Genomic DNA, 14,097 nt, shown 5'->3' on the forward strand with positions numbered 1-14,097 from the left:
AGGGGTAGCAGAAACACTTCTATACCATTTGAATTTTGAACCATGTAAAGATACTGACCATTCACTAAATAAATGATTTGAGTTTTAAATCATTTGGTAGAAGGAATAAATACCATAATAATACACTGAGAGTTGTCATGATAAGAGAAGCTGAACAGTCATTACACGCCATATACAAGCTGAAACCAAGAAAGCCAGCTGGAAGAAAGGAAAGCTGAACAGATGTACAGAGCAAAAATGATGCAATACCTTGCAGCCCCCAAGAGAGAAAGATGGAGTATGCAGTCTTAATTTTCTTTTTAATATATTTTATTGATTTCCCACAGAGAGGAAGAGAGAGGGATAGAGAGCCAGAAACATCAATCAGCTGCCTCTTGCACACCCCCTACTGGGGATGTGCCCACAACCAAGGTACATGCCCCTGACTGGAATCGAACCTGGGACCTTTCAGTCCGCAGGCCGACACTCTATCCACTGAGCCAAACCGGTTTTGGCTGCAGTCTTAATTTCTAACGTCTTACCAGTTTCGGTTTCCATGAAGCCAAGCAGTACAACGACTCCTCTCCATGGTGTGTCATGATCCCCAGTGTATCCATATACAACTCTCCCAACTCTCCCTTCCACCACCTTCTAGCGTTGGCTATATACCAGTATATAATATTTTTCTTAAGGCCCCCTACAACTCACTTACTTTAGGATGATTTCAAAGTGTCCTTTCTGGTAAAGGAAAGATTATCATTTACTTAATGCTAGAACTATCCAATCAGAATGCTGATAGCAGTACCAAAAACCTACACATTTTACTTACTAAACATTCAGAAATATTAAAATCTGGAAATTAAAGTCTAGGCACAGAACACACCGAAAAACAATACACTCTACCTTGTATTAAGGTCTCAAAATTATCTAATTTATAAATATATTTTTATTTTTTTCTTTTTTTTTTCCCTTAAGGCCACTACAACTAGCTTACTTTAGGATGATTTCAAAGTGCCCTTTCTGATAAAGGAAAGATTATCATTAACTATTTTTTAAATTCATTTAAAACCAAAATGAGGTTTTAAAAATTGGGGAGTGTGGTACGAATTGAATGTCTACAAGAGAAGAATAAAATGAGCAAAGAGAAGCTAAACAAGAGACAAAAAAAATAAATATTGCCTGAGTTTCTAGCAGTCTTCCACTTCCTGTTTCTGAGCCAGCTGAGCTGCATCAACTAATAATATAGCACTGTGGCTATGAATTGTCAACATTAGGAATGTATTTACCAAACTTAACATTTCCCTCAAGTGCAAAAACATAAATTAATAAGTAATTGTATGCTTTATTCTAGATGCTAACCACCAATAATTATATTTCTTTATCCAAAATGTAGAGAAATAACAATTTTTCTAGTTGCCCTATTAAAATATAGCAGCGAATTTCTCTGAAGGTACATTTATAATATACTAGGGGCCCAGTGCACGAATTTCGTAGTTCCCTAGTGGCTGCCAGCTGGGGCCTCCCTCCCTTGCCCCAGCAGGCCCAAGCCCCTGGTAGAACTCCCAGGCAACCTCCCAGTCAAGGGAACAATTTGCATACTATGCTTTTATTATATAGGAGGATATATGCATATATATACGTTTCTGTTATATACATAATTTTGCTATATGTACTATATATTCTTTAGATATGTTTTAGAAAGTGGATAAAACGTGTTGTTGCAGTTAATAATAGCCAGGATTTATTAATAAATAAGGGTAGATGATCTCTCGCCCTCCAATGCACCTATGGGTTACCATGCCTTCTCCAACCAAAGCCTTATACCAGGGGTCCTCAAACTTTTTAAACAGGAGGCCAGTTCACTGTCCCTCAGACCGTTGGAGGGTCGGACTATAGTTTAAAAAAAACTATGAACAAATTCCTATGCACACTGCACATATCTTATTTTGAAGTAAAAAAACAAAACGGCAAAAACACCTGCATGTGGCCCGTGGGCCGTAGTTTGAGGACGCCTGCCTTATACTATATTAAGTATCACAGAAATATGATCAGGATGGATAGTAATGATAGCATAAACACTCATCAAGTTTTAAGAAAATAAGAATGCTGGTAGAAAGTTCCTACTGAAGAAAATATGATTGCCTACCTAGAAAGAGAATTAAAGGAAGAATTATTAGATGCAATCTGAGTACAGTAAGATAATCAGACCCAAAATTGACACAGAAAAAATCACTATTCTTCCTAAACACTAGCAATAAGCAACTGAGAAATGTAAGATTACACTTACAATTATTACAAAAATTGTACAGTGCCCACAGTAAGCTTAACAAAAGATGTCAAAAAAGAAAAAAATTATCCAAAAACAATATGAAGAAAATGAAAAATCTTTTACTTACAGACATAAAAGATTACTGAAATTGGCAAAGGGACACCATGTTCTTAGATGTAAGGACACAATAATGCAACAGTGTCAATTCACCCCCAAATTAACCTATAATTCAATACAGTCACTATGAAAATTCCATTAACATTTCTAAATCTTGCCCTGGCCAGGTAGCTCAGTTGGTTAGAGCATTGTCATGATATGAGGAGGTTGTGGGTTCATTCCCTCATCAAGCCACATGTCAACCAATGAATGCATACATAAGTGGAACAACAAATCAATGTCTATGTCTCTCTCTCTCTCTCCATACCTTCCTCACTCTAAAATCAATAAAATAAATTAAAATAATATTTCTAAATCTTAACCCAATCCTAAGGATTTTTAGAAGATATAATATGCAATAACATCCAAATAAATTTTGAACAAGAACACAATAATGGGGAGCTAACTTAAACATACATTTTAGCTTATAATTATTAAATAATTAAAATAATATGGTAAAAAGGTGCAGGAAGCAATAAAGATCAATGTAACCATAGAGAGTTTTTAAAAGATCTGTAAACATTTGAGAATTTAACATGAGAAATATGATTCTTCAAAGCTGTGGGAATTAATGAATTATTTACTAATTAGTGCAATGGAAAAGCATTTAAGTTTCTTCCAACCTCAAATTTTATATATATATAAAATAAAAATTTCAGATAGATTCAAGTTAATAATATAGAAAATACAAGAAAAAACAAGATCTTTTTAAATAATCTTATAAACAAATATTCATCAATAAAAAATGATTACTATCTAAACAAAATGGTTAAAATATATACCTAGAGCATGAAACACTATATAAAGCTGTTGAAAGAATGAAAAATCTATTACATACTGCCACAGGAAGGTCTTTCAGACATGTAAGTACAAAAAACAAATTTGGGAGGAAAAATTCATACAAATGAATTTTTGAAATAAAAAGAGAAGTATTAATATGTACACACTCATATACATATATAAATATAAATACATAGACAGTTCTGAGGAAATACACATCAAGCCATGAACAGTTTTCTCTAATAAGGAAATATGGATTGAGGGTAGGGATGCCACAAGCGGTCTTTCATGTCTATTCTATATGCTTCTGTACTGATTTTTCTTTTACACTGAGATACCCCTTCGTATATTTTTATACAATTAAAAAATGCAAATTTTGAAAATAATAAAAGCTACTGTAACAAAAACATTTATATATCAACCTTTCTTTTTTTTTTAAAAATATATTTTATTGATTTTTCACAGAGAGGAAGGGAGAGGGATAGAGAGCCAGAAACATCAATGAGAGAGAAACATCGACCAGCTGCCTCCTGCACACCTTCTACTGGGGATGTGCCCACAACCAAGGTACATGCCCCTGACCGGAATCGAACCTGGGACCCTTCAGTTCGCAGGCCGACGCTCTATCCACCGAGCCAAACCGGTTTCGGCTATATCAACCTTTCTTTTCCTGTAAGAAACAGATGGGTGATACTAATTGTGCCTGTTGGTACTGCTAGTTTTAGGAAAATGTTTTCTTCGTAATAATCTAGAACCACAAAATACTAAGTTAAGTGGCAATCTTTAGTCCTAACTACTAGTAAGTATTGTTATTTTAATTTGCTGGAATTAGAATAGACAGAGGAACATGTTAACAAAATTGTATGTGTACATACTATATATCACATTAAGCCACAGAACATTTCTTTGACCCTGACCACATCAAGTGAAAGGTTTCTAAACCCTCCTCTCCTTAGAAAGCAAACCAGGGAATATAAATTGCCTGGGCCTGCTGAGCTTTGTGTTCCGCTGGATCAAAAGCCAATACGGGCAGAGCTCACTATGGAGGAGCAGGCAGTACCACCACCACAGAGTCGGCACATTTACTGCACCAAGCAAAGAAGGGGGAAAAATGTTTGTATAGTTCTTATTTCTTAAGCAACCAAAATTAAATTTAGCATAGTATTACTATATTTAACGTGCATTAATCTATTTAAGTGGAATTTGAGGAAGTTTTCTAATTATAATTAGTATAATGACCACAACTTACATACTAAACTTATGCACTCAAATCAAAAGGGCAGATTATTAATCAAGAGTCAATGTACAAAATATCATACTCACAGACACACAAAACAAGACTACTTTTTTTAACTGTCTCATGAGGATGTTCACCAACAACTAAGCAGCATCATTCTTTGGACAGCAGTTCTATCTAAATTGAACCTAAAAATTCTCTGAGAGACATCTACATAGTCAATTACTATAAGATAAATGAATAAAGAACATAGAAAAATACTCTGGAAAGTTAAGCAAATTTTTTTTAAATTCTGCCGTATTAATTCAAGAGGAAAAAAAAGTCTTGTAAGTTGCATATTGCAATAATAAACTAAATATACCGCTTTAAGTAACTACACAGATTTCAACACAGGATCATTGAAGTACTTCACTTTTAACACTAACATTCTATAAAAGAGTGCCACCCTAAAATTATTTATGTTTAGTCTCAAACACTATAGCATGCAAGCTTCTATATCTGGATATTTTATACATCTGTGTGCACATCTGGATATAGAGAAAAAACAGTCACCTACAGTTTTATCAAGTAAAACTGTTAACAATCAGACATATTGTCACTTAAGATGTTTTTAATCAATGACTATTACAGAAATATATGAAAACATAAAAAATAAATAAGAATAAATTGTTCCACAATTATTCACACTTACTATGTGGCATATACTGTGTGTGAAGGACACAAGGTAAAGAAATCAATTCTTACAACCTAGTATCTTAGAATCCAAGAGTCATTTACACCAATATTTGTGCAATTGGTACACAATATCATCAGTCAGTAGTTTTCTAAAGACTCTCTACCAGTATGGTCTAATAAATCAACTACAAACATTAGAGGATATATATAGATAATATTTTATACTTTCTTCCACATTCGTAGAGAAACATGGCTTTAGTATATTCATTTTCTTATAGTAGCACAATATACTATCACTGATATCTGTTAAATCTTAATAATTTCTAAAAAGCAAAGAGAGTAAAAGTTGTAATCTACAACAAAGGGGGAGGGGAGGATATAAAAGCTTTCAAATAAGAAATATTAGTGACAATAAGCCTAGATTAAGACAGTAGTTCAGTGTTACCATGAGATTCCAAATAGCATTGTTAGTGCCTACTGCTCCCTTCATTAGACCATATCTAAGTCTGAATTTGTAGCCCCAGAGTATACACACCTAACCCTGGCCTACCGTTCTGAAAACTTCAATACTGGTCTCAAGAGAGATGGGGGGGAAAGCCTAAGTATTTTTGCATATACACACCCCAAAAGCTGAGGCACCATCATACACCAAAACTATAGAATCACAAATAGGTATCCAAATTCTTTTGGTCTCTAATCTTTATCAAGTTGGGCAAGTAGGGTTTTATGTGATTTAAAAAACAAAACAGAAATTAGGGACTTAGAACATGCCTGACACAGTACTCATTAGGTGGCATTTTTTTCTTTGCCACTTCTTCCAAAAACTGAGGCCCACCCTAAGTGTGTCAACAGAACCCTATGTGCCCTATCTCACTTTTCCCTGATTTCAAGATTCTTTCAAAAGTGTCATCTCTCCTCTATTTTTTTAAAATATATTTTATTGATTTTTTACAGAGAGGAAGGGAGAGGGATAGAGAGCCAGAAACATCGATGAGAGAGAAACATCGATCAGCCGCCTCCCGCACACCTCCCACTGGGGAGGTGCCGCAACCAATGCACGTGCCCTTGACCAGAATCGAACCCAGGACCCCTCAGTCCGAAGGCCGACGCTCTATCCACTGAGCCAAACCGGTTTCGGCAAAGTGCCATCTCTCAATAGACTTTCAACATGTGAATCTTTACTAGTGATAAAAAGAAATGTTGAGGCCAAAGCAAAGACACATCATCTCTTCCTATCACCAAAAGATGAGGTAAAACAGCTGAAACCGGTCTGGCTCAGTGGATAGAGCGTCAGCCTGCGGACTGAAAGGTCCCAGGTTCGATTCCGGTCAAGGGGCATGTACCTTAGTTGCGGGCACATCCCCAGTGGGGAGTGTGTAGGAGGCAGCTGATCGATGTATTTCTCACATCGATGTTTCTAGCTCTCTATCCCTCTCTCTTCCTCTCTGTAAAAATTCAGTAAAATATATTTAAAAAAAAAAAAAGATGAGGTAAAACAGTGACACTTATATGTGTACACTAGACGTGGGACACATGGACTTGAACCATTTTTAGGTAGAAGAGAGTTAATACATAATGTTTTCAGACAACAGAGTCTTTGAATCACCTTTGATCCATTACTTATCTTAATCTCATATCACCAATGGTTCTCAAATGACCCCCCCACCCCACCCCCAATCGCTGAATCAGCAATTCTGGAAATTTGGCAGAAATGCAAATTTTTGAATTCCCTGAAATCCAAATCAAACTCTGGGAGTGAGACCCAGCAATCTGTCTTAACAAGCTCTCTACGATAAAGTTTTAGAGCAGTTCTTCTACATGATTTGGTGAAGTATCTACAGTGAAAACTCCAAATTTACCTTTTCCAGAAGAAATCTGTTAAAACTGACGAGTTAACATTTGTAAGTATTTTGAAATCTCATTTCCAGAGTATGAGAAAAAGCTCATTGACTTACAAAATCAAGAACATAAAAAGCCCTACTAAAACATGCTTTTAACAAAAACTATAATCAGAGTTAAAATAATACAGGGAGGAACAAAAAGGTCTAAAGGATGTCAGATGATGGAGGTTACAATATACAAAGTCATTAAATATTAACTAGCAAACAAATGTGCCAGATTAGAATGAAATCTCTAAACTTTACATTTGCATTGGCCTGTGTTTCTGATTCAACATCTCTGAATGAAGAAAAAACATCCTATGAAAAGAGTGAATGAAAAAGAACTATGGATTGTCCTCTAATTCAGGGGTCGCCAACCCGGTGGTCCGTGAGGTCCAAAAGGAAGGCGACCGCTGCTCTAACTGACACCCAAACCCCTAAGACAAGTCATCATGAGAGGATAATATTTACCTTCAGAGGAATGTGGGCCTAATGTAATTTCAGATTCTCCTATGATTCAAGATTCCCAAAATTTCCCTACCTTTCTGCTTCTGGAAGTCCTTTAATAACCAAGAGTCACTTGAGAGAAAAGTAAAGATTCAGAGACAAATAACATACTTTAAAAGTAAATGCTAAGACAATTCTACACTTGAGCATACCATCGTATTGACAATAGCAGTATCTTAGTTTACAAAACATTTTCACATATGACTCAATCTTCACAACCGTCTTGAGGAAAGTAACAATGACAACAACAAAACTATTTATTGAGTACTTAGTGCCTGGCACTTCCGTTAAGAGCCTTACATAATTTTATTATTTAGTTCAACAATCTGCTGAGGTTGGAGTTGTAAACCATTTACTAATGTCAGATACAAGGCAGATTTGAATCTATGTTCTCTAAATATCCACACTATGGCAAGATTTGGAGAAAAGGGCTTGCGTTTCAGTCCAATAACTTAACAGCTAGGTGACCTTGAAAAGTCAATTCTCTTAACTTGTCTTAATATATTAAATGAGAAGATTAATACCTGCCCCCACCTATTTCAGAGTAGCAGTAAAGATCAAATTAAGTTAAAGCCATAAAAGGTCTTCATAAACACTAAAAATACTACACAAATAAAAATTTATTATCATCATTCCCAATTTTGTTAAAGAGAATGAACAGGAAAAACAACACAGAATGGGGGATAGAAGGGAAAAGATGCTGGTTTTTCTTTTGTTTTCTTTTTAAAGCATACTGAAGGAGAAACTTCAGACTTTATAATTTACCTGGAACTTACTGGCAATTGGTCTAATAAGTCTGTATCACAATTTATATTGCCATTTTGCTAAAAAAGACACAGCTATCTATATATCTGCAACTTATACAGATTTGGAGATTAATAAAAATCTAACAGCTGATTTCATTTTTAAAAGTAAAGTCACTCTCATAAGAGTAAGTGGCCACAATATAAGGTCACCATAATTAAAATTCTCTTGCAATAGCCTTCCTGTTCTTTTCTACAGTATCATGTTCAACATGGGATGCCCACATCTTTCATTCTGCAAAGATTAAGACATGAACTATAGATCCAAAATAAATAAACCAGACCACTCAAAATGATGAGTTGATTTAAGGGAAAATTTCTATTATTCAAAACTTCACAACTTAAGGTTAACTTTTAATAGTATTTTTAGTAAATGAGTGAGAGAAGGAAGTTGAAATGAAACCATTCAACTGTTGTGAGGTATGTCAGATATTAAAAAGAAAAGTAAGTATTTAACCCTAGATTACTTACTAGTCACAAAACTTCAGCTCACCAAAAAGGTTCAATAACAGAGTTCAGAAAAGCCACAGAGTACTCATCTCTTTCATACCAAAAACAGCCCTATTATTTTTATTCCTTCTAAACTGCATTCACAAAAATTGCAAGGCAAATTATTAGAACAACTTATATATATTAACAATAAAAAATATCATTCTCATTTTCAATAAGAAAATACCCTTTCTTTCTATAGAAGAAAAATCATGGACTCTGATAACCCATTTCTATAACATGGACATGTTTACTGATTAACTACATACAATATTTGATCTACTTTAAACCTACATGTAAACTCAATAGCATGTCAGACTTAACTTTCATATATAAAATTATGTGCAAATGCCTCAATATTGAAACTCAAGATAGTGATTTATATACTAATTCTAGGATCCAGATTTTTGTATGTAAATATCAAATGATATGTCCACTGAAGAATTTTTTAACCTAACTCATTTATTCATTCAATTCCGAATCTACTTACATATTTCTAAGCAGTGGTTCTCAACTGGGGGCCACTGTGCCCCCCAGGGGACGTTCAGCAATGCCTGAAAATGTTTCTGGTTGTCACAATTGGAGGGGAGAGAAAGCTGTTGCCAGAAAGGTATGTTACAGACATCTAGTAAGTCGAGGCCAGGGATGTGGCTAAACATCTTATAAAAAGCACAGGACAGCCCCCCAACAGCAAAGAATTATCCACCCCAAAATGTCAATACTGGCAAGGTTGAGAAACTGATCTATGGAAAAGTTTGTAAACACCCATCTAAGAATAGTACTCATTTCACCTTTGTTTTCTATATTATTTGCTAATTCCTTTGGCAACAAGCTTACCCTATTCCCATCCGTTCAATCAGTGTCTAACTTCCAAACCTGTCAACAAAAAATCACCATCTCAGCTAATTTCAAAACCTTATAATCTTTGACTCATAATGGTAGAAATGGTAGCAGCTAACACATATTGAGCTCTTCACTATGTGCAAGGCACTATTCTAAGTGCCTCACATATATTAACTCATTAAATCTAGGTTTAAGTACCAAGTACTCTTATTAGGCCCATTTTACAAATGGAGAACCCAAGGCCCAAAAGGTTAAATACTGTGCCCCAGGTCACACAGATAATCAGCAGCTGAGCCAAGTTTCAAATCCAGGCAGAATGGCTCCAGAATCCAGGCCCTTAATAAGTATTCCAAAGTGATCTCTCCTATTTCACCCTCTATGTCAAATCATTAAGTTCTTTAAGTTCCACAAGGACAGGGACTCTTATATTCACAGCAACATCCCCAGAGCCCAGTACATAACAGATGCTCAAAAAAATTTTGTTTGTTAAATGAATGAAATATCCCTTGAACTTACCCCTCCTATTTCCTCTGCCTCCACTCAAGGCCAGTCTTTGAGCATTTCATACTTGGGTTTGTTGCGGTATCCTATAAACCAGCCAGTCAGGTAAATTGATATAAACTCCTCTCCCACATTTTCCATAACCGGAGCCCATCCAACGTATTCTAAGTTTTCTTCCCACTGCTTCTCAATTAAAATCATAAAATCTTAAGAGTCAGAAGGTACCTTAGCAATCATCCAGTCCAACATTTTAAAGATTAAAAATACCAAAGATGGTAAGTGACTAAATCACCTAGCCAGGTGTAGCGAGGACCAAGACTTGATTCTGGCCATTTCTGCTCTACTATTCACTCCTGGAGTATTTGCTTAACTCCTGACAGATGTATCCTCACTATCCCATCAACAAATTATGTTCGTTTCCACTGTCCATGCTTAATTTGTTTCTCCTGACCAGCCTGCTCTCATTTTCTTGCTCCATAAATCCAACTCCCATCCATCCTCCAAAATCTCTTCCTATTCCATTCTTCATGACTTCCTCATTCTCTGAAAATCTTACGTCCTGAATAAGATGCTAGACTCGAAGGCGTCCTCAAACTACGGCCCGCGGGCCACATGCGGGTGTTTTTGCCGTTTTGTTTTTTTTACTTCAAAATAAGATATGTGCAGTGTGCGTAGGAATTTGTTCATAGTTTTTTTTAAACTATAGTCCGGCCCTCCAACCGTCTGAGGGACAGTGAACTGGCCCCCTGTTTAAAAAGTTTGAGGACCCCTGTAGAGGAAGAGGATCACCGCTGCCTACTGGGCCAAGTTTAACCTGAATTAACACTTTCCACAAAGCAAAGCTACGTGGATTTCTTCCCTGAAGACTATTCACCCTCTTGCCTCCTGTGTTTTATTTTGTGTGTGTGTGTGTGTGTGTGTGTGTGTGTGTATTGATTTCAGAGAGGAGGAAAGAATAGGGAGAGGGAGATAGAAACACCAATGATGAGAATCATTGATCGGCTGCCTCCTGTATGCCCCCAACTAGGGATCCAGCCGGCAACCAGACATGTGCCCTTGACCCAGGCATGTGCCCTTGACCCAGGCATGTGCTCTTGACCGGAATCGAACCCGGGACCCTTCAGTCTGCAGGCCAACACTCGATCCACTGAGCCAAACTAGCTAGGGCTGCCTCCTGTTTTAGAAAGTAATTTCAATAAAGAATAAGTCATATAGCGCCTTTATAACATGTTCACTCACGTCTTTAATAGTAGACATGTAATTCTTGAATGGCCCCAAATCACTTATATCTCCTCCACTAAGGAACAACACAGCTTATTCACAAAGTCCAAACCCAGAATTCTCTGAATACAACTCACCTAGCAGCCATAGCTTCCTGGGTTCATCTTTTTCTTTCCTTTGCTTCCTCCAAAACTCCAGTTCTAAGGAACAGTTCACACTTCCTTTTCTTCCCGCCCACCCCCAACCCGTTCCCTACATTGTGCCGTGTAGAACATCTTTTATCCTTTATTATTTTCTATAGGCCTCTTCAGTGAGATTCCAGTTTGCTACCTCTCCTCCAACCTCAACTATCCCCTCCTTTATATAGAGGTCACATCTATGTGTTCAGCTTCTCTCAGGTCTTAGTATATCTAAACCTCATGAAGGTCAATTTTGTTTTTTTCTCCCTTCTCCACTCTTCCTTCCTCTAAAAAAATCAGTCTCAAAAGTGGCGTGGGTGGGAGCAGCTCAGAGGAAGTGCAAAAGAATCCACTGGGCTGCAGGAAAAGATATATATTAGAACTTAATTTATTATACTTATTGTTCATGTCATGCTTTCTTAAATTCTATTTCTCTGTACATTATAAGTTGTATACATATTAACACAGTTGAGACAAATATAAAATTTAAAAGATACACGAATTCCTGAGGTTTATGCTCTTTTACTGATAAAAGTGTATGATCAAGAAGAGTTTGGAGACAACTATTCTAAAAATACCTTGATAACCAAACAAAGTAATAGGTTCCAGACTACAGAGTGGAAATACGTATGAATACATGCACACACAGTAGGAAAATTTGTTCGTATCCAAAAATCCCAACCATGCCCACCAACCTCTAACCCCTACCAGCCATCTCAGAATTCTATCCTACTTAAAAGAGCAGAACAGAGGTATGGTTTGGCAAAGCCCTTCATTTCCAGTATGGGGCGGGGGTGGGGGGGGGGGGTAATCAAAAAGTGCTAAGATACAACCCTTATCTTTCCCGTAGGCAGGCACTGCTCCCTGTCCTGGCACTGCACACCGCCTGACTTACAAATATACTTTACACAGCCCCTGTCTCCTGAGATTCCGTTGCTATTTCCCAATCCCTTTAAGACACAACTCCCCGTTCTCTTCGCTAACGATCGATTCGTACCAACACCTCCAGGATGGAGCTCACACCTCCCCTCCCCGGGCCGCGCAGCCCGGTCCCAGGACAGAGGACGGTCCATCCGCGGTCCCTAAGACCACTTCCCTCGCCTCCGCCCCCGGAGCTGCCAGCCAGGCTGGAGACGGGAGGGGGAGGGGTGTGACTCGCCTCCCGTGACTGGCCCAGATGGCAGCGGATTCCGCCCCCACTCCTCCCGGGCACCCTTCCACCGCCCGACCCCCGAAGGCTGCCGGTCTGCCGCCCACGCCGCCCCAGCCCCACCCGCGGCCTCCCGGCACCCTCGCGCCGGCTCCCGGACGCACTCACCATGCTGGGTGAAGATATTGAAGCCGGCCTCCGTGGTGCGCCCCGCCAGGTCCCGCCTGCGGCCGGAGGGCCTGGCTGCGCTGCTGCCCCGGCTCCCGCGGGGCTGCGTCTGCTGAAGCCCGGGAGCCTCCCCGACGCGGCCCACCTGCTGCCCCATCCCTGCGCTCGCGAACTCCCGCGCCCCCGCCGACCCCCGGTCACATTCCTCCTCGGCTCCGGCCTCGGGCTCCTGGGGCTGCTTCGGCCTCCGTGCCAGTCCTGGCCCCGGCCCTGGGGAGCCCGGTGGCCGGCGGCTCCGCACCCGCACTCCTCACGCTGCCTCTCGGCGACTCACAGACCCTCCTCTCCCCTCCTCCTCCCGCGGCTCTGCGTCCCCAGCGCCGCCGCCGCCGCCATCTTTAAACCACCGAGCTCTGGGAAAGCGTGGAGCAGAGCGTCTCCCGTCCCCCCCGCCCAACCAGTCATCTCCGCTACTCCGAGGGCGGGCTTCCCGCCGGCCCCGCCCCCTGCGCAGGCCCCGCCCCCGGTGGGCGCCCGAGTGCCCACCTCGGCAGCACGTCCGCTGCCCTGTCAGGTCTTTCGGCTCCTCTGTCCCTTCCCCGCATCTCGGACTCCCACGTCCCGCTCCACACGCGACCGCCTTTGGTGGTCGGTGGGTGTCAAGTCCTCCCTGTCCCACCTCCACCTGCCAGATGAATCAGTCCGGCCAGGCGCCCCAGGTGCACCGCGCGCATTAGCAGGCACAGCTGGGAGAGACAAGCATAGGGCGTGAGGTGCTTGCCATCCAGGTGAGGGTCCCTAAAGTGCTCGGGAGGATCTCTTTAAACACCCTTGTCCGCAGCAGGCCTAGGGTCAAAATTATCCAAAATGTACATGAAGATAGTAAAGAGGTACATTATTGTTTCGTTTTGAAATTATTTCATGATGGTCAAGTGCAGTCGACTCGGTTGTCTGCATTCTGCAGGCTCCCGGGAGAAGCAGTTGTGGCCCCAGTCCTCGTATTGTATTACCATGAATCCCTCTTGAACTCCTTTACCACCTAACCACATGTGTGTTTCCGTTACTCTCACAATGCTTGACAGTAAAGCTAATCTTCCCACTGGCGTGCTTTATAAACCTTGCACGTGGTCAGGTCTTCTTTTGATGACAAAGGAGGACAAAATCTATCATTAACTCTGTTTCTGAGTCAGAACTTACCTTTAACTTATATTACCTAAAAGAGTGACTCAAGCAGAAAAGTGTTTTTCTACGCACACACAA

At 39.7% G+C, this 14,097-nt stretch overlaps 1 protein-coding gene across 3 annotated transcripts in view; it reads right to left on the minus strand.

Moving 5' to 3' along the window:
- The window catches only part of ABL2 (ABL proto-oncogene 2, non-receptor tyrosine kinase), a 96,974-nt gene that overhangs the window by 75,683 nt on the left and 7,194 nt on the right, over window positions 1-14,097 (minus strand). For 2 of the 3 annotated variants that reach the window (XM_008145895.3, XM_008145892.3), the window contains exon 1: window positions 12,838-13,217. The exons of the other annotated variant lie outside the window; for it this stretch is intronic. In XM_008145895.3, the coding sequence (XP_008144117.2) occupies window positions 12,838-12,994 (157 nt within the window). In that variant the 5' untranslated portion in view covers window positions 12,995-13,217. Of the gene's footprint in view, window positions 1-12,837; window positions 13,218-14,097 lie in introns of those variants that run through there. 3 annotated transcript variants of the gene reach the window in all.

Source organism: Eptesicus fuscus, chromosome 22 (genome assembly GCF_027574615.1).
Source record: "Eptesicus fuscus isolate TK198812 chromosome 22, DD_ASM_mEF_20220401, whole genome shotgun sequence".
Classification (NCBI taxonomy): Eukaryota; Metazoa; Chordata; class Mammalia; order Chiroptera; family Vespertilionidae; genus Eptesicus; species Eptesicus fuscus.